The 20772-nt window shown below is 32.6% G+C and overlaps 1 protein-coding gene across 2 annotated transcripts in view; it reads right to left on the reverse strand.

The window, feature by feature from the left end:
* raw (NDT-like domain-containing protein raw) overlaps positions 1-20772 on the reverse strand; it is a 212577-nt gene that overhangs the window by 105500 nt on the left and 86305 nt on the right. The window contains exon 3 of one of the 2 annotated variants that reach the window (XM_075370765.1): positions 2820-2849. The exons of the other annotated variant lie outside the window; for it this stretch is intronic. Coding sequence (XP_075226880.1) covers positions 2820-2849 — 30 coding nt within the window. The remainder of the gene's footprint in view (positions 1-2819; positions 2850-20772) is intronic. 2 annotated transcript variants of the gene reach the window in all.

Here is a 20772-nt window from a genome sequence, read left to right on the forward strand (position 1 = left end):
CCGCGTGAAAAAGATCTACATCGTGGATAAGCTACTGACCACACGGAACCAGAATGTCGACCTGGGTTTACCCGTTACATGAAGCGATCCGTATCTAATCTAAAGAAATCCATTAGATCGGTCTAATGGTGAACTCGTTATCGCAAATCGGCTGATTTCGAAATCGAGAGTTCAACGGTTCAAATCCTAGTAAAAGCCAGTTATTTTTACACGGATTTGAATACTAGATCGTGGATACCGTTGTTCTTTGGCGGTCGGGCTTCAATTAACCACACATCTTAGGAACGGTCGACCTGAGACTGTACAAGACTACACTACATTTACATTCATACACATCATCCTCTAAACCATTCGTTCGCAAAGTGGACGATAACGCCCTCTTGGAGGCTTTCAGGGGGTGCGGTAAAAGCCTCACAGAAAATTGGGGGCGTTCAGGGGTCTAAGAAGGCAACGGCTGATAAAAAAGGAAAAAAAGGCAAAAAATTATGTACGGTTACCAAGAATTTTGGCTGCAAAAAACCAATCCTGCAACTGTACTCTGGATTACGGTCGATTGTTCAACAATTTCCGATAGTCGTATGTTTCGTACAGTTTCCCGTCGTCGTATTTGTCTGAACGTGGATTTAGTGCTGTAACAATTGCTAACCAAAATGAGAAACCATGTTACCGAACGGGGCGAATTTCGGCTGTTTTTAAGTAAATTCGAGCCTGATATTAACAGACTCGTTAAAGCATATCAATCAGATTAATCCTTCACATTAATGTAAGAGTGATTTTTCAATTGAATTTTTTTTTAAAATTATTGTACTGTAATATTGGATATGGTAACACTATTGTTGTAATGTAATTATACAGATATATTGTAATTTTTTTTGAAAGCAGTCTTAATAAAAATACTTCCAAATATGATTAAATATGCGTTTTAATTGGTGTCATTTAAAATGTAAGTTTCAACTCAGAAATAGGAAATGCCACGTTTAAAAACAATAATTGCAATTGCTGTTTTTAAGAGCGTATTTTAAAACCAGCAATTGCATTTTTTTTTTTTTTTTTTTTTTTTTTTGTTAAACCTCCGGGACCACTGTTAGGTATTCCTTCAGAGGATGAATGAATGCATTGTAGCGTGTGTGAAAATGCCATGCCTGACCGCGATTCAAACCCGGGACCTCCGAATGAAAGAATGAGACGCTACTACTCGCGCCACGGAGGCCGGTAATTATTGTTTTTAATAGATGATAAGTTTAAAAACTTTGGGGGGCGATAGAAAATTCTTGATTCTCAATGTGGGCGGTGGACAAAAAAGTTTAAGAATCAATGCTCTAAAGCAATACCTTACGGCGGTTCCGGAGTCTAAACAGAGAAAGAAAAAAATATCTAATCTGAAGAAACCCGAGACAGCATCCGTAAAATTCGGGCCGAACACTGAGATGATGCGGCCAAAACGGATTCCATTCCGGTTTCATAAGCAAAATCTCTAATACACTTGGAACGATTTGGACCGTCAAACCTAAATCGGTTTACAAAGTTAAACGTTTTGAAGTTTCAATCGGGTTACGAAGTTTAATTATTTTCAAGTCGCTGAACGTTTAAAGTAGCTTACAGTATCAAATTTCTGCCGTTTTTTTTAACACGGAATAATACGAAGATAGATGAAATAATAAACGCAACAATTAATAAAAATGAATTTTAAAGGCGGGTGGGAATTAGTAGCGTTTATTATTCATAAAAGATTTGAAAGGTGTTCTTATTATAAATATCCAGTTTACAGAGAAAAAATTTAAGGGGATAAATTTAAACTAATTTCGTTAAATAAAATAAAATTTAAATTTTATTAGGGATGGTTTAAGATCATCTTTATGAATGACGACCTATAATAGTTGACATACAATGTACGACCCGTAATCATTAGGGGTGAATCATAAGGGGTTTTAAACGCGTTCAAGGATATAAAGAGAAAACATATATGTACTTTAAAGAATTTTATGCGATGATTTTAATTTTTCTTCCTTCAATTTTTAATATGGACCTAAACAACCAAAAACTTTGAAATATACAAATCAGGTAGCTTTTTTCCTAATATCGATAGCGATATTTTAATTTCAACTGGAAAAAGAAAACTTCGTTTAATAATAGAACCGGTTAATGTGTCTAGTTTCATAACATAAATATTGATAAAAAGTTGATTAGTCCGTATTTAGATAGCATTAATAAATTAGAAGCATTTAGCAAACATCATCGAAGAAAATTTAAGCGATGACATCACGTCTTTATACATGTTACGTGTATGGTTATGTGTTGTGTGTGTGTGTGTATGTGTGTGTGTGTGTGTATATATACATACGAATACCGGATTGTACCACGCACCACGCAAAGATCCGTTTTCACTTCATTAGCCTCACCTCGTCAACGTCCACTTATCATTCCAGTATTGTTTTTTTTATTTTCTTTACTTCGTTTTTTTTTTTTATCAACACAGTAAAATGTTCATCATTATTTTTAAAACTACAAACTAAGGAATACATCACTTGAATGATGAAGCGTTTGAACGAAACGTTAGACTTTTTGTTAGTACAAACAACAGTCGCATAATTATTATACAAACTGAATTAATCAACAAGTTATCGATCGATCAATATCCTGTTGATTTTTATCAATATTATTAATATACATTTTAAAACTAATTAAATATTGTTATTGTTTTCAACTGATGATAAGTTATGAAAAAATTATTTCAATCCGTGAATTTTAGAATGATCATGTAAAAAAAAACAGACAAAACAAAGATTAATTTTTTTAAATTCTATTTTAATACAGCATACCTGAACATGTCGAGAATGCTATATCTCAATCTGAAATCAAAATTAAATCTTGACTTTAAAAAGAAAACTAAATGAAATAGAGAAAAAAATCAAGCAAACGCCACACAAAATAAAAATATTTTTAAAAACTTGCTATATACTTTTTAATCGCACTTTAATCAAATTATTATCACACATTGCACGAGTTTAATTAGTAGGTTAATTTGGACTTCAAAAGATAACACCGTATATTAAAATTTATAAAATATCAAACAAATTTTCAATCAAATATTTTCTATTATAAAAATACTACTATAGATATCTAGTGTATTATAATTATCACTATTTCGTAATATTTAAACGATTTTGTGTACGTTAAATTATTACACCTGCACCCATAATTTACCCCCGTACAGAGGGATGTTTGCAAAAGTAATGATGGAATATTGTATCGTCACCCGACCTTTGAAACTATGCAAAATTTCATCAATCTGCAATGTCCGCGTTAAAGAAAAGCAAGTAAAGAAAGAGAAGAAACTACGTAAAGCTAATTTTAATAAAAATAAAATTTATCGATGAAACTTATTCAAGTAAAACAAAATGTATTATAAAAGAAATTTTATGTTTTTTTTAGACCGCTGTCTGTAAGCGCTCTTTTTTTTAGGAAAGAACGATTTCCCCACCATCAGTGCCAAGCAAACGTATAGGGCACGTCAGTAAAGCAGGAAAATTTAAAAGCTTGGTTATTCGATTGACGTTTGAGTGATGGCTTAAAACTTCACGATATATTGTCAGTCATATAACGTCATTAATTAAACGTGAAACATCGGCCAGATGCACATCGTGCTTTGTGCGTTAATCATTTTATAAACTATTACTTTGCGACACCATCGAAGGTTATTTCGTAATCTGTTCAATATTCCGCGTCACGGGTCGGTTACGTCTGTTCAAGCGATTAACTAATGGATTGAAAGGTCTTAGAAAACCGGGTCCACATTATATTTAAAATATATAGGACCAGCAAAAAAAGGTTAGAACGCGCCAGAAAACATTAATAAAGTTCAAAATGCCGTAACAAAAAACTCAAAATGTTCTACGATTAAACACGCATTGGCTTTGACATCCATCGTGAACCGTCGAGAATCTTTTTAAAAGTTTTCAACCGGTATAAAATGAAAATTGTTCAGGAATTAAAATATGCTGATTCGGTCGCTCGCAAGAATTTTTGTAAAGAAATGTCGCAGGCGTTTGGATTGTGATGATAACTTAATCCGTCGTATTATGTAAATGTCGGATGACAGCTAATTTTCACTTGAACGGCTACGTAAATAAGACAGAATAATCGATACTGGTGCACTGAAAACCCGCTTTAGCTCGCGAGAAAGTTTTCCAAACCCCAAGGTCATAGTATAGTGTGCATTTTATCATCTGCCAATACTGGACCGTCCTTTTTTGAAGACGATCGAGGAAACGCTACAATCGTTAGTGCAGCGCGTTACAAAAACGCGGTCGCAAAACTTTTGAGACAAGACTCAGTTAAAGTTTTACAAATTACTCATATCTGTATACGTCCATTACTCCTTTTAGAGAACTCTTTCCGAACCGTATCGTATCCAAAAGTAAGGACATTATCGGTCGATTAGTTTACGGCAGTTGCGGAGATCGTAAAGGTGCCTACCGGTAAAGTTATTTAAAAAAATAAAATAGCTCACGTATTACTTAACTGAAAACTGTAGAAACATTCACGTTAAAATAATAAAACTTATTTAAAACGCAAGATTTTTAAATTTTCCTACTTTAATAACGTTTAAAAACATCAAATGACGGCCTCGTTGGTGCAAGTGTTAGCGTCTCGGCCTTTCATCCCGAGGTTCCGGGTTCAAATCCCGGTCAAGCATGGCATTTTCACACGCTACAAAGTTGCCGTTTCGTCTCATCATCTGAAGCAATAACGGTGGTACAGGAGTAAAAAACAATTCATTTATATACTACTGATGGATTTAAATAACCGTTTAAACCCGTCTACTAAATAATCAAAGCGTTCAAAAAATAACCAAGGGTAGAACGGATTTAAATATCGGTTTTACTCTTCCCGTTTAATTTAAACGATTTAATATTAAACTTTCAAGCTTAGGATTCCCCTTTTTAACCCGTTGAAAATTCGTAAAGTAATTAATATTTATTCACTTTTTTTTAAACAAGTCCCCCAGATTTCAACTTTCTACATATTGAAAAAATTAACAAAATGAACGGTTAACCTGCATAATAAGTATTGAGGTGCCAAAATATTTCCGCGTCAGCAATATCGAAAGCACTGTTTATGTTGATATCAGACTTTAATGATTATGACTGTCAAGAAGGTACTTCTATTACATCCACTACCGGTACCGGATAATAATTTTTTATTTATTTAAAAAAAATATGTTAACTGCAGTGTGTATACAATAAACGTGGAATAATAGAAAGGAAGAATGACAGACGGTGACTAATTAGGTAAGGGCTAACGATCGAATATTCTTTACAACAGCTTTACCGGTCGCCACTTTACTGTACGTTATTAAATAAAAAAATAAAAATTATATGAAAAATAATTTTACATACGTCCATTTATTTAATAAAAAGGAACGTTAAAGTAAAATATCATACGAATAGAAAAACGCGTTTTACCTTAACTGCGTAAGAAATATGCAATCGTACAAAATATTCAAAAGTCTAATTTTAACAAAAAAGAAATCCTAACCGAATTATAAGTACGACGAAATTATTCATGACAGTATAAATATTTATTATTAAAGATTTTTTTTTAAATAGTAATAATTATAATAATAAAAATATTTAAAAGCCGAGAAAATTTTAATTTTTAATACTAAAGCGCGTAAAGAAAACTAAAAGAAACGAAAACTAAAAAGCTATGGCAAATGGAATAAACCAAAATCTAATTTTTAAAATTTAGAATTTAAAAGGATATAAAAGAAAAGCGATATTACTAATAAGAATTTAATAAAAACTGATAGGCATTGTTAGCAGGCAAAAAAATGTGATTAAAAAACCACAATAATGAAAGTATTAAAATTTTATCAGAAAAATTTGTTTTATATATTCATGCTCAAATCTTTTTCAAAAGAGTTTTCGTCGTATCTATTGTGTGAACTGATAACCATTATTTTATTTTAATTTTTTCAGTTAATAACTTCAGTTAAAAGTTTCATTAAAAAAGTTTGACCAATACACGTTCTTCTTAGAAAACGAAGCATAACCCCTTTTATGTTTCCTCTTCGCTTATAGATTTGTATATGTAATATTATCAGCTGAATAAATAAGGTAAATAGTTTTATACCAGGTACACTTACTTTACAGCTAAGTTTTAAACTGAATAAATCGATTCATAACAAAAGAAGAATGTCGACAGCGATCTTTTCTTATTCCCCAAGCACATATCTATTGACTACAGTTTCACAAAGAAAACCTTTTAAACTAATAAATTTTACATTTCTATTTAAATTTTTTATCTCATTCCATCCACAATTTAATAATGATTGTTTTTAATTATCATTACGTACATTTCTTCATTCGGCTTGTAAAAAAAAAAAATCTGATGTAGACACCACATAACTTCCTTGTACGCCTATTAAATTACATATACACATTTTTTTTTTACAATGAAAAGTACATAAAATTTTATTCATTAATAACTTTTGATTTTTTTTTTATTGTTATTATTGAATTGTTATTTATCCTAGACTTTTTTTTACAATCAGAGGTTAATAATTAATTATTAATAAATCAATATATTTAAATTCAAAAAAAAAATGATAAAAACAAAGAGATGAAGTCTTCTTCTTCTTCTTCTTTTTCCTGTTTAGCCTCCGGTAACTACCGTTTAGATAATTCTTCAGAGGATGAATGAGGATGATATGTATGAGTGTAAATGAAGTGTTAGTTAGTCTTGTACATTCTCAGTTCGACCGTTCCTGAGATGTGTGGTTAATTGAAACCCAACCACCAAAGAACACCGGTATCCACGATCTAGTATTCAAATCCGTGTAAAAATAACTGGCTTTACTAGGACTTGAACGCTGTAACTCTCGACTTCCAAATCAGCTGATTTGGGAAGACGCGTTAAAAGAGATGAAGTCTGATTCGCCTTCCCCGTGTAAGATCCAATTATTTTATTAATTAACACTTTATTTGGTTATAATTCCGAAACCGGTGAAAATAAGTACAACTTATGATATATCGTTGAAAAGCTCTCACTGAGGACTTAAAAAAAGTCCAGTTAAAAAAAAAAAAAAAATCTAATTTTTTTTTAAATTTTAGACTTTTTTGGACACTTTTGGTCCATTCGACTGCAATCAAAAGGGGAGGTGGACAACTAGATGTCACAAAAATTCTAAATCCAAAATTTCAACATTCTACGGCTAATCGTTTTTGACTTACGCGAGATACCTACGTACGTAAAGACGTCACGTCGAAACTAGTGAAAATGGATTCAGAGGTGGTCAAAATGGATATTTCCGTTGAAATCTGAAAACCGAAATGTTTCGCGACCGCAATATTTCCTTCATACTTCGTACAAAGAAGTGAAAAGGTAAATTACATTTTTCAAAATTTATATTCATTATCGATCTCGTGGTAAGTAGCTAACAAACAGATGCCGAAGTGTAACAGTATGGGGAACTGTATGAGTTTCGGTTTTTGTATTTCAGGGCGTAAAATCGGTTACATGTTACTGTCTACAGAACAATAAAAAAAGTCGTGTTTATATCGATCACGGTATCTACATCTTGTATCGATGAATTTGAAACTTAAAAAGTTGCTTCAAAATATTTGAAAAAGTAGTATTTTCTAAATTTTTCTCGGTTTTGTGAAGAGAAATTTCAGTAATGAAACGAAATTACAGAAGTAAATAGAAGAATAAAAACTGATGAATAAAATAAGACCGCACACAAATTTTTAACATAATTACGAAGCGAGTTATTAATTTTTAAAGTTATCGGTAAAGATGTAACGCGAATAGAGACGTTAAATCGAATTAGTAGAAGAATACATGCGAAAAAAGCAGGTTCCCTACACACTTATATAAAAAGGAATTAAAGGGTAGAAACCTGACATTCATTTAATAAACGACTACAGTTATTAAAGGATGAAAGACAAACTGAGGGGAGGAAGATAGACATAATAATAACAATAACAAAAATAGAAGATGAAATTTAATAATTATTGTTCCGTCTTGACTTGAGACAACAGACAAATAATGGCATCTTTATTATTATTACATCCAATAACTTAACCATTAAACAATTAATTTATAAAGTCAATTGTGTGGTTCGGCCTCCTCATATTTTTATGTCTTATTCCCTCCCCTCTCTTCGCCTTACCAAGAGCTCTCTTATTAACGCAATATTACATTACCCCTTCCGATCAAATATTATTATTAATACTAAAAAATGACCACGTCGTAACTCAAAGGGGCCGAACAATTTTTCTGTTAAAACGAAGGATTTCGTAAACAGGCGGTACACTAAAAATAAAATAAATGTTATATAAATAGCTTTGAAGAAAGTGTTCCTTCTTTTTTTTTAAGACAACAAAAAATTTACTAATAATATTAAATGTTTAAATAATCGCTGTAGTCAAAAGAGCAATTAAACAGTCACGCTATATCTTGCGTCAATGAAATTGAAACTTTAATAACTCTCTTTGTAACATCGGTAAAAATACCGAAAGAAAATACCCTGTTACGAGAAGCGGCTAAAATGTAATGCACAGTCGCTCACAATTAGCAAATGAAAAGGGATACCAAATACGGCAAAAAAACTTACCTTTAGTTTTCCATGTACTCAGCATTTATATCTGTAGTTTCTTCAAACCTTGAACCGGTTCCCTCATTCCGTCAATGAAGAATGCCGGAGGTCTTTCCTTGATCCACGATCTTACTGCGACCTTCAATTCATCATCCGTGTTAAAATGAATACCCTAAACGTTCCATTTTAATCGCTGAAAGTAATCCATTACAACGACGATAGGTAGAAAACGAGAGGACACGGATCAACGAGTTAGAATGTTAGCAGTAAAGGAATTAAACCGGCGGCGCCTGCCGCTCAGTGGAAATTTTGTTCTCCCGTTACGTTTCAGTTAGCATTACATTTCAGCCTTTTCTCGTACTGTAAGTTTTTGTAACGTAATGCGACTTGCGTCGCTAGAGTGAAACAAAAAAAAAAAAAATTAGACGAGTCGCATTACTTTCCCGACTTCGTCAAAACTACTACTTCGGATAATAAATAAGCCGAACATTAAAGTATTTAAGTACGCGAGTAAAGAATTACGTGAAAAAATTTACCTAACCTTGGAATAAAATTATTAGATACGGGAGTCATAAGAACAGTTCCCTCGCGTGCAGCGGGTGCGCAGCTCCCTTTTTAGAGGCGAATTTATTGCAATACCTTTTTAGAGGTATTGGGATAAATTGTACAGAGAAGTTAATTTCCCGCGCATCTACAATCGGCTGTTGTAAATATGTAAGGTATATTCAACGACACGTTTAGCTGAGACTACGAAGTAGCATATACCGGGAGTTTATAACTACTATTCATAATAAAAACAATCTATTCGGCCTATATGATAGCTACATTACATAATAACAAAGTATATAAATATAGATCGAAGTGGTTTAATTGTAAAGAAAACGTTTTCTGTATGAATCGCATTATAATCAGTCATTAATCACTCGTTGTTACGTAAAAATTAACTAACTAAATACTCAATATTTGGGACACTGTTTGGAAATCTTTTGGAGATTACACTGTAAGAGAAATATTATGGGAACGTCAAGATTATATACATCAAAAATACGTGCAGATGGCAGGATTGTGTTCCGCAAAACCACTTCTGTTACCGCATATTCTTGGATTGTCATCTCGTTTAGTTTCGGTATTATTGTTATTCGAGTGCAACATGTTTAACCGTTGGTAGCGATTTTTGTAATGTGCGTTTCTCGGAAGCGACGATACAACGTAAAATATTGCGTGAAACTGGAGAAAACTTTCACAGAAACTTTTCAAGTTTTGAAAAAAGCTTACAAAGATGACGCTCGGATCGTACGCAGTGCTGCGAATGATTTTCACGATTTAAAAGTGATCGTCAGTAAATCGAAGATGACCCTCGACCAAGAAGGCCTTCGACTTCAACCGATGACACGAAGTTCAGAAAATTAACGATCTGGTGAGTGTAAATCACCCGTTGACGATCAGAGAACTTGCAGAAAAGGTCAACATCGCGATTGGATCATGCCGTGACATTTTGACCGAAAAATTGAACTCGAATCGAGTCGCAAAGTTTGTTGCTCGTTTGATGACCGAACAGCAGAAAGAACATCGAGTGGACAATTGCCGACAACTCCCTAAACAAGCCGATGACAATGAAACATTCATACAAAGGATCGTGACGGGAGACGAAAGCTGGGTTTACGGTTACGACATTGTGGCAAAAGTTGAATCGTAAAAAAATCGCGCATTATAAAAATCACTACCGACACTTAAACATATCGCACTCAAATAACAATAACACGAAAACTAAACGAGTTATCAACAATCCAAGAACGTGTGGTGACAAAGGAGGTTATGTGAAAGACAACGTTGCCAACCGTACGTCACTAAATATCTCTGTTGGCGCGTAATTAAAGAAGTTCAGTCTTTTTTTGAACAAATCTCGTAATTCGATTTATTGAACGTGTATGTTTGCGTTTAGAGAGCGCATTTCCAGATGAAGAATTAAAAAACCGGTAAGCATTTGGTAATAAAATTTTTATAACTTCAGGAAAAATTTTGATTTCGGATAGAAAAATATAATACAGCTTTCCAAAAATATTCAGAATTTATGGCAAATAAAACCGTTGATATAGATAAAATACTGCAGGAATATTCAAAAATGAAATTTACAATTCTTAAGAAAACTAAACCAGGATTGTTCCAGACTTTTAGCGATGCATTAACCTTTGTCCAAACTAACCCTTCATTTTCTAACTAACATTTCCTTTCTATATAACATTACAGGAACTTTTCAAGCATCCAGGGTAGACTGTAAACGTGGATTTTCTGTTATGCATTCCATAAAAACAAAATACCGAAACACCTGGGTGACCTAATGAGAATTAAATACATTTAGCCGATTGTCAAGAAGTAAATACAAAATGTAGTTTGCAAAAGAATGGATTTCTATGAAAAACAGAACTAAAATAAAACAAGTTACCTAATTGTTTTCGTTTATATATTCATTGATTCCCAAAGTGATCCAGGTGGACCCAGGTGCCCCAGTGGTCCACAGGAGACTCGACGGGGGTCTACGTTGGCGTGACAAAAAAATGGGGGTTCACAATTCGTAAGCGGGGGTTCACGAAAATTCATCTGGTTTCGATAGTGACTAAAATGTTGCTTATTATTTTTCTTTTGCTTTTTACCACTCTGAATGGGAAGTTTTCTAAATAAAATAAGTGAGAATCGATTGCTTTCTTGTGCTGTGAGTAGATGTCAAAAATGTAAAGTCGGATGGAAGCATTTTTTTTGATCGGCCAACTTTACTTTTTTGACATCCACTCACAGCACAGTCGATCAAAAATTAACCGATCGATTCTCACTTTTTTTTCGGAAGCTGTTAGTTCGTGGAACTCAGCCGTAACGCAAATTTTCATAGTTAGATCTAATCTTCACATTTTCCGTCGACTGGAAATACGGTAAAAATGTAGCTGCAGGCGGTCCACCGGAACCAGAAAAATTTTGAAAGTGGTCTATGAGAAAAATAAGTTTGGGAACCTTATATTTATTATATATGAATAAATTGTATAATTGATACATATGTGTATGTGTATGTTTACGATTACAAATATTGAATAAATTTATTTTTTAATCATTATTTTGCTACATTGATTTTTGTGCGCGCAGCTCTGAAAAAAATTAAAAACAAAAATATTTCATTTTGGTCATAAAGTCTCCTTGTTAACCGATTATGCAAAAATTAAATTTCATAAGCCCGATATATATAAAAAAAAAGATCGTTCCAAATTTCATCCAAATCGGTCTATCCAGTCTGGAGATATCGAGCAAAACGCAGCCCGAATTACACATATATGTAGGATCCTTCCGGAACTTTTCAATATCAAAATTGTGTTTTTTTTTAGTTAAAGGTGGACCGTGAAATGTCAAGATTTGCAAAAATCCGTTAGTGCAAAATCCGATCTAATCAGTATACTTTCCTTTAAAACAGTATACCGTATGGTTATACAGTACAATTATAAATCTGAGAAAATAAAAATTAGTCCTAATATCTGGTTAATAACTAATCATTTTTTTTTTCATTATTCTAGTCCAATTTCGACGTGTTCCTACCAACAGCATTTCAAAAATAAGAGAGAAAAAATTGAAAACGATAGATAATCGTCAGACATTTTTTTTTTAAGATTTAACGATAGATAATTCCATTTTAAAAAGCCGAATAAGAAAACGTATTAAAAAATTAAAGGTAACCATTCCTAAGAAGAATGAAAAGGTAAATTTCAAAAAGAAAAATCTACTGAAGAGAACAACATTAACTTATGGAGAAGAAAAAGTACTGTAACGATCGCCATTATAATAATAAAAAAAAATATGGCAAAAAAACAAATCTTGATGTTTGAAAAATATCAAAAGCGGTCAAACCGTTTTAAAAACTAATTACAGAAAAATAGAAAAAGTTTAAATATCTGTGAGAAACTATAAAATGGAACGGTCAAGAAAAAACAGCCCTTAGAAATCGAGGGAACAAAATAAAATCGACTTCACCTAACGCAAGATATTACAACAAAAATTCTATTTAATAACGTAAAATTAAGATAAGGTGATGATTCGTTTAGAAACATTGTTCGCCGTAAAATGTTTGATGCGGTCCTTTTAAGAGATACAAAGAAAAGTAAAGATATTTTTAAGAAAAATATTTGGCATTATAAATTACAATATAAATAAACTCCGTTCCAACAAAACGCTATAACACAAATTTAAAGAAATAACAAAAATAACGGAGAGAAGATTAGCTTTTGTAAGCCACATTTTTCCAATAGAATTCCTAACAAAATTCTCCTCTTTTTATATAGACAGAAAAAAACTAAAAGAGTATATTGTGATAAACTTAAGAAATACTTAAAACAGAGCAAGAGTAGAAATTCTAGATTTATAAAAATCAGGTATTAATTAAGAAAAAAATTATAAAAAAATCCAGTGACAAAAGAAGTCATGAAAAAACGAGAGAAAGACTTAAAAAATTTACCGATAGAAAAGGGAGAAGAAGTAGCTAAGAAAAGTATTGAACGTACTCTATATTCGATCGGGAAAAAAATAATCACATACAGCATTGCTTGTATGTATAAAGCTGAATAATACGGTTTATAATAAAGATAAAAAATTAAGGATAACGCTATTTATATCTCAATCGTTTAACTGTTAACCAATGCAACTTAATTAAAAAAAAAAATTAAGAAATACCGAAATGTCCTTTTTTTAATTAACTTTTTACCTAATTCGATTAAACGACTAACTAAATTAAAAACAGGAAAAAAATAAAAATAAAAAACTTTTCTTAAAAAAATAAAGAAATACCATTAACAAAAAAACTCGTACTAATTTTGTTTTCATGAAAATTATATTTAAAAAAATTTCTATTTATGAATAACTAGAAAGAAAGCACGGGTCGCGCTCTCATATACAACCGCCTCATAATTTAGACCGTGCCGCACGCTTTTCTTTTTAGTTATGAATAAATAGAAAATTTCTTCATAAGTAATTTTCTTAAAAAAAAAAATTTGTACAAATTGTTTTTGCTATTTATGTTGCTTGAAGTAAAGTATGTTTTTCAAAACTAATTATTTTTTTATTTCCTTCAAAGAAGTGAATCGTTTGAAATCGTATTTGAACAAATGAAAATTTCTTAAGTTATAAAATTTCTTTGTAAAGTGTTAAATTTACAATTTTTTTCTACAAATATTTAAACTGGCAATTAAGTTTTATTTACTTTTAATTGTTTTAATTATTTAACAAATAAAAAAATATTTATATACAATTTTATTCTGTACTGATACCTGGATAATTATTTTTCATTATAAATGATACCGGTTATTTATAACTAAATCAGACAATTAGCGTATATAAATTTTACAAGGTAAATTCACACTAGCATATTAAAATCCGCTTCAACAGCCACCTGATCTACTATTCTTAGTCTGTTTAACCACCGGAACTACCGTAAGGTATTACTTTAGAGGATGAATGTACGAATGCGAATAAAGCGGTCTCAGATCGACCGTTCCTGAGATGCGTGGCTGAATCGACCCAACCACCAAAGAACATCTGTATCCACGATCTACTCGCCACCACCTCAACTACTCGTACTGAATCGACAGTCAAAATCGATCGGATCGATAGCTACATCTTATCGATTCAGCTCCCTTCCTTAATATGTTCTTGTGTTAAATATAAAAGATAGAAATATATTTAATTAACTATGGAATATTTTATTATCACCCGAGTTACGTGGCTGTAAAATTTTCACCATCGTATGACGTCGGGAAATGAGTTTAAGGTTCCCAGTTCTGAGGACATGGGTTGAACCGTAGTCAGTTGAAGAAAAGAATGTAAAAAATAATCACTATTAATTATTAAATTCACTAATATTTTTTCTTTATAGAAGAATTGGGAGAGTGGAAGAAATGTTAGGAGAAGAGCAATTTGGTTTCAGGAAAAGTATAGGGACAAAGGAAGCAATTTTAGCGCTCAGATTAAAAGGAGAAGGAAGATTACAGAAAAACAAACCAGCATGGATGACATTTATAAACTTAGAAAAGGTATTTGATAACGTAGACCGGAATAAAATATTCAGCATTTTAAAAAGTTTAGGGTTCAAGTATATAGATATTAGAATATTGCCAACATTTACGGGAACAAAACTGCAAAAAGTAATAATCGAAGAACATAAGAAAGAATCCGTAATAAAAAAGGGAGTTCGATGAGGATGTTCCTATCTCTGTTACTTTATAATCTGTACATAGAACAAACAGTTAATGATATTAAAGAACAATTTATATCCGGAGTAACAGTGCAAGGTGAAAAGATAAAGATGCTATGATTTGCTGATGATATAGTAATTCTAGCCGAGAGTAAAAAAGATTTAGAAGAAACAATCAATAGCATGGATGAAGTCCTTCGCAAGAACTACCGCGTGAAAAAAGAACAAGAACAAAACAAAAGTAATGAAATGCAGTAGAAATAAAATAGATGGGCCGCTGAATATAAAAATAAGATAAGAAAAGACTATGGCGGCAAAAGAATTTTGTTATTTGGGAAGTAGAATTACTAAAGATGGACGAATCACGAGCGATATAAAATGCCGAACAGCACAGGCGAAACGAGATTTCAGTCAGAAATATAATTTTCTCACATCAAAAATTCATTTAAACGTCAGGAAAGCATTTTTGAAAGTGTATGTTTGGAGCGAAGCTTTATATGGAAGTGAACGTTGAACGATCGGAGTACCTGAGAAAAAAATATTAGAAGCTTTTGAAATGCTGTGCTATAGGAGAATGTTAAAATCAGGTGGATGGATAAAGCGTCAAATGAAGAGGTGTTGCGGCAAATATATAAGAAAGAAGCATTTGGAAAAATATAGCTAAAAGAAGAGACAGACTTATGGACCATATATTAAGGCATCCTGGAATAGTCGCTTTAGTATTGGAGGGACAGGTAGAAGGAAAACATTTTGCAGGCAGGCAACGTTTGGAATATGTAAAACAAATTGTTAGGGATGTAGGATGTAGGGAGTATACCGAAATGAAACGACTAGCACTAGATAGGGAATCTTGGAGAGCTGCATCAAACCAGTTAAATGACAGAAGACAAAAAAAAAATTTGTACATACATACTCAAAAACGATTAGCCGTAGAACGTTGAAATTTTCGATTTAGGACTGTTGTAACATTTAGTTGTCCACCTCCCCTTTTGATTGCAATCGACTGAACAAAAAGTGTAACTGTAGTGATAAGTTCTCATCGAGAGCTTTTCAACGATATATCATAAGTGGTACTTATTTTCACCGGTTCCAGAGTTATAGCCAAATTAAATTTTAATTAAAGAAATATTTGTATCTTACAAGGGGAAGGCATATCGGTTCGAATTTAATAAGTCCTTCAGACTTCATCTCCTTTATTTCTTTAATTTATTTATTAATAATTATTAACTTTTGACTGTAAAAAAAGTTTACAATAAATAATAATTCAATAATAACAATAAAAAAAGTATATGAAAAAAATATGTGAACTTATTAATAAAATAAAATTTTATGTACTTCCATTTAAAAAAAATGTGTATGTAATTTAACAAGAGGTCATGTGATGTCGACATCAGATTTTTTTAAACTGAAATGAAGAAGCATTTGAAAAAATATAGTTAAAAGAAGGGACAGACTTATAGATCACACATTAAGGCATCCTGAAACAGACGGTTTGATACTGGAGGGACAGGTAGATGGGAAAAATTGTGCAGGCAAGCAACGTTTGGAATATGTAAAACAAATTTTTAGGGATGTAGCGGTACTCCGAAATGAAACGACCGACTAGATAGGGAATTTTGGAGAGCTGGATCAAACCGGTCAAACGACTGAAAACAAAAAAAAATATTTTTGTCCTATTTGGGCATTACCGGAAGAATGGTTTTGCGATTAGGAACATAACAATTCTATCAAAACGAAAACCGAAATCGCTGCTACTAGCCAAACGGCCGATAACCTTATTTTGATGAACAGTATGCATTTATATATATAAAACAAAGTTACCACACAAATTAAAATAGATTAACGCCTCCGTGAATGTAAATAAAATACCTTATTCTAATACTAATAAAATGGAGCACAAAAAAAATATCAACTTATCTTATACAAAAATGAGTAGGCATAAACGTACAAAGAGATAATAAAGTGGGCGCGAAAAATGTGATACCAACATCAACATGTGTTCATAAAATATATATGGACATGTGCGTGCGAGAAATGTGTAACATAATATATCAAATAACAAGAGGCGTTCAGTGACGCTCACGCATTGTTGATACGTAAATAAATACGTAGGATGAGATATAATAAAAAAAAAAAAAAAAAAAAACAGAATTATCATAAAAATAAGGGAATTAGTTAAAAAAAAGTTTCAAGTTTCTTAAATTATAAACTAGTTTTTAGTTTTTAAATCTGTTTTCCTGTAACCGATATATTTTTTGTTAAAAAAAACATATACGAGTATATGAAAAAACTAAAAAAATAAAGATAAAACAAAGTTGTTTAAAAACAATTTTCTTCCTAACTAAACAATATAACTCTAGCGATACTGAAACACGAAGGATTTTAATGAGCGAGAAATCGGGAAATTGATGAATATTTCACACCGTATACCGAAACAAGAACAAATAAATTGGAAAATTTTGATATTTCCGTTGAGTTATCAAAATTTCTTTACACTGTCACTTTATTCTACATAAACATTTAGCCTTTGAGTTTCGGTATACGATGTGAAATATTCATGTATTCCTCGCGATTTAAAATCCTTAGTGTTTCAGAATCGCTAGAGTTACATTGTTTAGTTCGGAAGAAAATTGCTTTTGAGCAACTTTTTTCGCACTTTATTTTTATTTCTATCGTTTTTAAATGAAAAAGATATTTTTTTAAAACTTAGGTAAACAAGTCAGTACATTAAAGTACAGTAAAGAAGTATGAAACTCTATTCCTAATTACAATTACTTTTTAAACACACGATGATTGATATTTTCATTATAATTACTTTCCCGTCTAGATAGCGCTATAGGTATAGAAGGGAAAGTATTATATAATCGCTCCAATTTGGGCAAATGCGGTTTTCACCGGATCTTCACGTTTTGACACCTAAGGAACCAAAAAAATCGGATGGAAATTTTCCGGATGTTCGCTTGTGTGTGTGTTCGTGTCGCCCTCTAAATCACCTTTTATCTACAGAACTACTGGACCGATTTTGACCATACTTGTTCAGATTACGTCTACAATGAGGCATTGATGCCCTTAAATTTTCAACTTAAAAGGTCAAGAAGGTAAGGCTGTAGAGCACGGTCATCCTCACTATCTCAATATTTTGCCTAATTAAGGTCATATTCTTCTTAGGCGCATTTGTTAAAAATTAAAAAACAACAATATTTGCAAAAAATGCTTTTGCAAAATCGCATCCCCACCACAAAAAATGCTCTAAACTCACTGTTGATGTCTACTGTTGTTACATCACAGGCGAACGGTAGAATTAAATAAATGAATAATAATTAAAGTGTAAAAAAGCAGCTCGGTGTACCTGGGTCTCGAAGTCGATCGCTCGGTTGACTCGGTATCTGGCGCGTTAATCCTCGAGTTTACTCCAGTCTTCCGACCGTACATGCGAAATTTGGTCTATGCAAGTTGAAATTACATTAATTTAGTTACTGCCGACCGTCGCCGCTAGTACCGCCACACCCGCGCGAATTAAACGCGGTATGCGCGCGCTCTTTAGTTAGAAACATTGAATTAAGTAAACGAAAAAATATTATATTTAAATAAAATGTTAAATATTTTAAATTAAGTTGTTTGTGTACATGTGAATAAGCCGTGTATCAGAAAGAACCACTTCCGCACTCCGTTTCCCGGAACGCGGCTTTAATCCCGTGACGGGAACGTTGTCAGCTTTTTTATAAGATATGTTCATTTTCAACACATATAAAGTTCATTATTCAATTTTTATATTATTATTCTACTACTCGTACTTCATGAGTACCGTTTTCTACATACACAGCATACCATCAAAGATGTCATAATTCGATTGAAATTTGTAATTCCTTGCCGACGGTATCTGTGTCGACTCTCGAAGTCGATTCATCTCGGCTAAAGCTTGTAGATGAAAAACTCGTTCTAAGGTGGTAAAAGCTACAGTTAGAATTCCGATCCGTACGGACGAGTTCCATAACATGCCGATAATATGATACACTTACGTCGAAATTAGGCAGAGCGCCGATCTTTTTCCAGTAACAATCGTATATACGTTCTCAAAGTTTATTCATTTAAATCTGAATAATAACCCCAGGCCTAACGCGGCCGTTAGAACTCCGGATAAATCGGATTAAATTTACTGAAAAATCTTAGATCATCCTCGTAGGATCCAAATTTGGCACCCTGAGACTTATTTTCGTTTGGGTCATTGAAGGAGGAACTGGAAGGACATCGATTCCACAGTGTGAACGAATTAGAGGAATTCGTGCTCGATCGGCTCGTGATACGTCCACAAACCTTTCATGAAAAACTGAAAAATGTGTTACTTCACGGAGAAAAGCGTAAAATATGTTTTATATTTTTATTCTGTACTTTGTTAAAAACAAAAATCCGATTTATATTTGACTGGCCCTCGTAACGTCGTTTTTTTTATTTCTATTTTTGGAATTTTCGACTGAATTTTGTGAGTAAATCGTTTAAACTTTTTCGCGGTGTAGCATTTCTCTTACAGGATATAAATAAAAATCGATAACAAGCACAACACTGAATAATTCATATAGATATGATTAAAATTCAAATTTTTAGATCCGTTTGTCGGAAAAATTTTATTTTTTTAATATTTTATACATCTAACGTTAATTTAAAAAGAATTTTGAAAATATCAAGTGTAAATTTTAAAATGCAGAATCCTAAATCGATAACTATACAGAAGCGGTAAAAAAATAATAACACAAATAATTTTTTTTTTTGGAATCCATCAACCGTTTCGTAAAGTATTTACAACTTACAAACTAGCTTTAAAATTATAATTTCTTTTTAACTTTTTTTCATTTAACGATATTATTAAGATGTTCTAGCATTTCTATAGGATTTGAATTTAACCCTTTCGTTATTTATTATTTAATCTAAAATTTTTTTTTAAATCTCTACAATATTCTGAAAGATACACAAATCTGATATTATTTTCAAGTAAAATTTCCTAAAGTGCCCAGGGTCATTCAATAATTAAAAAGAAAAATCAGCGGAATAACTATTTAATAGATTAAACGTTCAAGTTGGCATTCCTGACAAAAAATGTCAGCTTTTCAAAAAGAATTTACATTATTATAATCTTTCTTTCCGGTGGGAACGTTAGGTAGGTAAGGGGTACAAAGGGTAAACAAAAGAACGAGTCCCGGCCACTGGATAGGGATCCGGGGGAGACGCAGTCAAGTCTGGCTCCCCCTGCTTTAGTGGTTAGAGGGAAACGGTACGAAATTGTACAGACCGAGACTCGAACCCATCGGGTTGGTCTAGTGGTTAACGCGTCTTCCCAAATCAGCTGATTTGGAAAGTCGAGAGTTCCAGCGTTCAAGTCCTAGTAAAGCCAGTTATTTTTACACGGATTTGAATACTAGATCGTGGATACCGGTGTTCTTTGGCGGTTGGGTTTCAATTAACCATACATCTCAGGAACGGTCGAACTGAGACTGTACAAGACTACATTTGATTTACACTCATACATATCATCCTCATACATCCTCTGAAGAATTATCTAAACGGTAGTTATGAATGTGAATGAAGTGTAGTCTAGTAATGTCAGGTCGACCGTTCCTAACCCACCGGGTTGGTTTAGTGGTTAACGAGTCTTCCCAAATCAGCTGATTTGGAAAGTCGAGAGTTCCAGCGTTCAAGTCCTAGTAAAGCCGGTTATTTTTACACGGATTTGAATACTAGATCGTGGATACCGGTGTTCTTTGACGGTTGGGTTTCAATTAACCATACATCTCAGGAACGGTCGAACTGAGAATGTACAAGACTACACTTGATTTACACTCATACATATCATCCTCATACATCCTCTGAAGAATTATCTAAATGGTAGTTACCGGAGGCTGAACAGGAAAAAAAAACCGAGACCCGATCTCCGGGGGGGAGATACCCCCCCCCCCCC

The sequence above is a fragment of the Lycorma delicatula genome, chromosome 7 (genome assembly GCF_047948215.1).
Source record: "Lycorma delicatula isolate Av1 chromosome 7, ASM4794821v1, whole genome shotgun sequence".
NCBI lineage: Eukaryota > Metazoa > Arthropoda > Insecta > Hemiptera > Fulgoridae > Lycorma > Lycorma delicatula.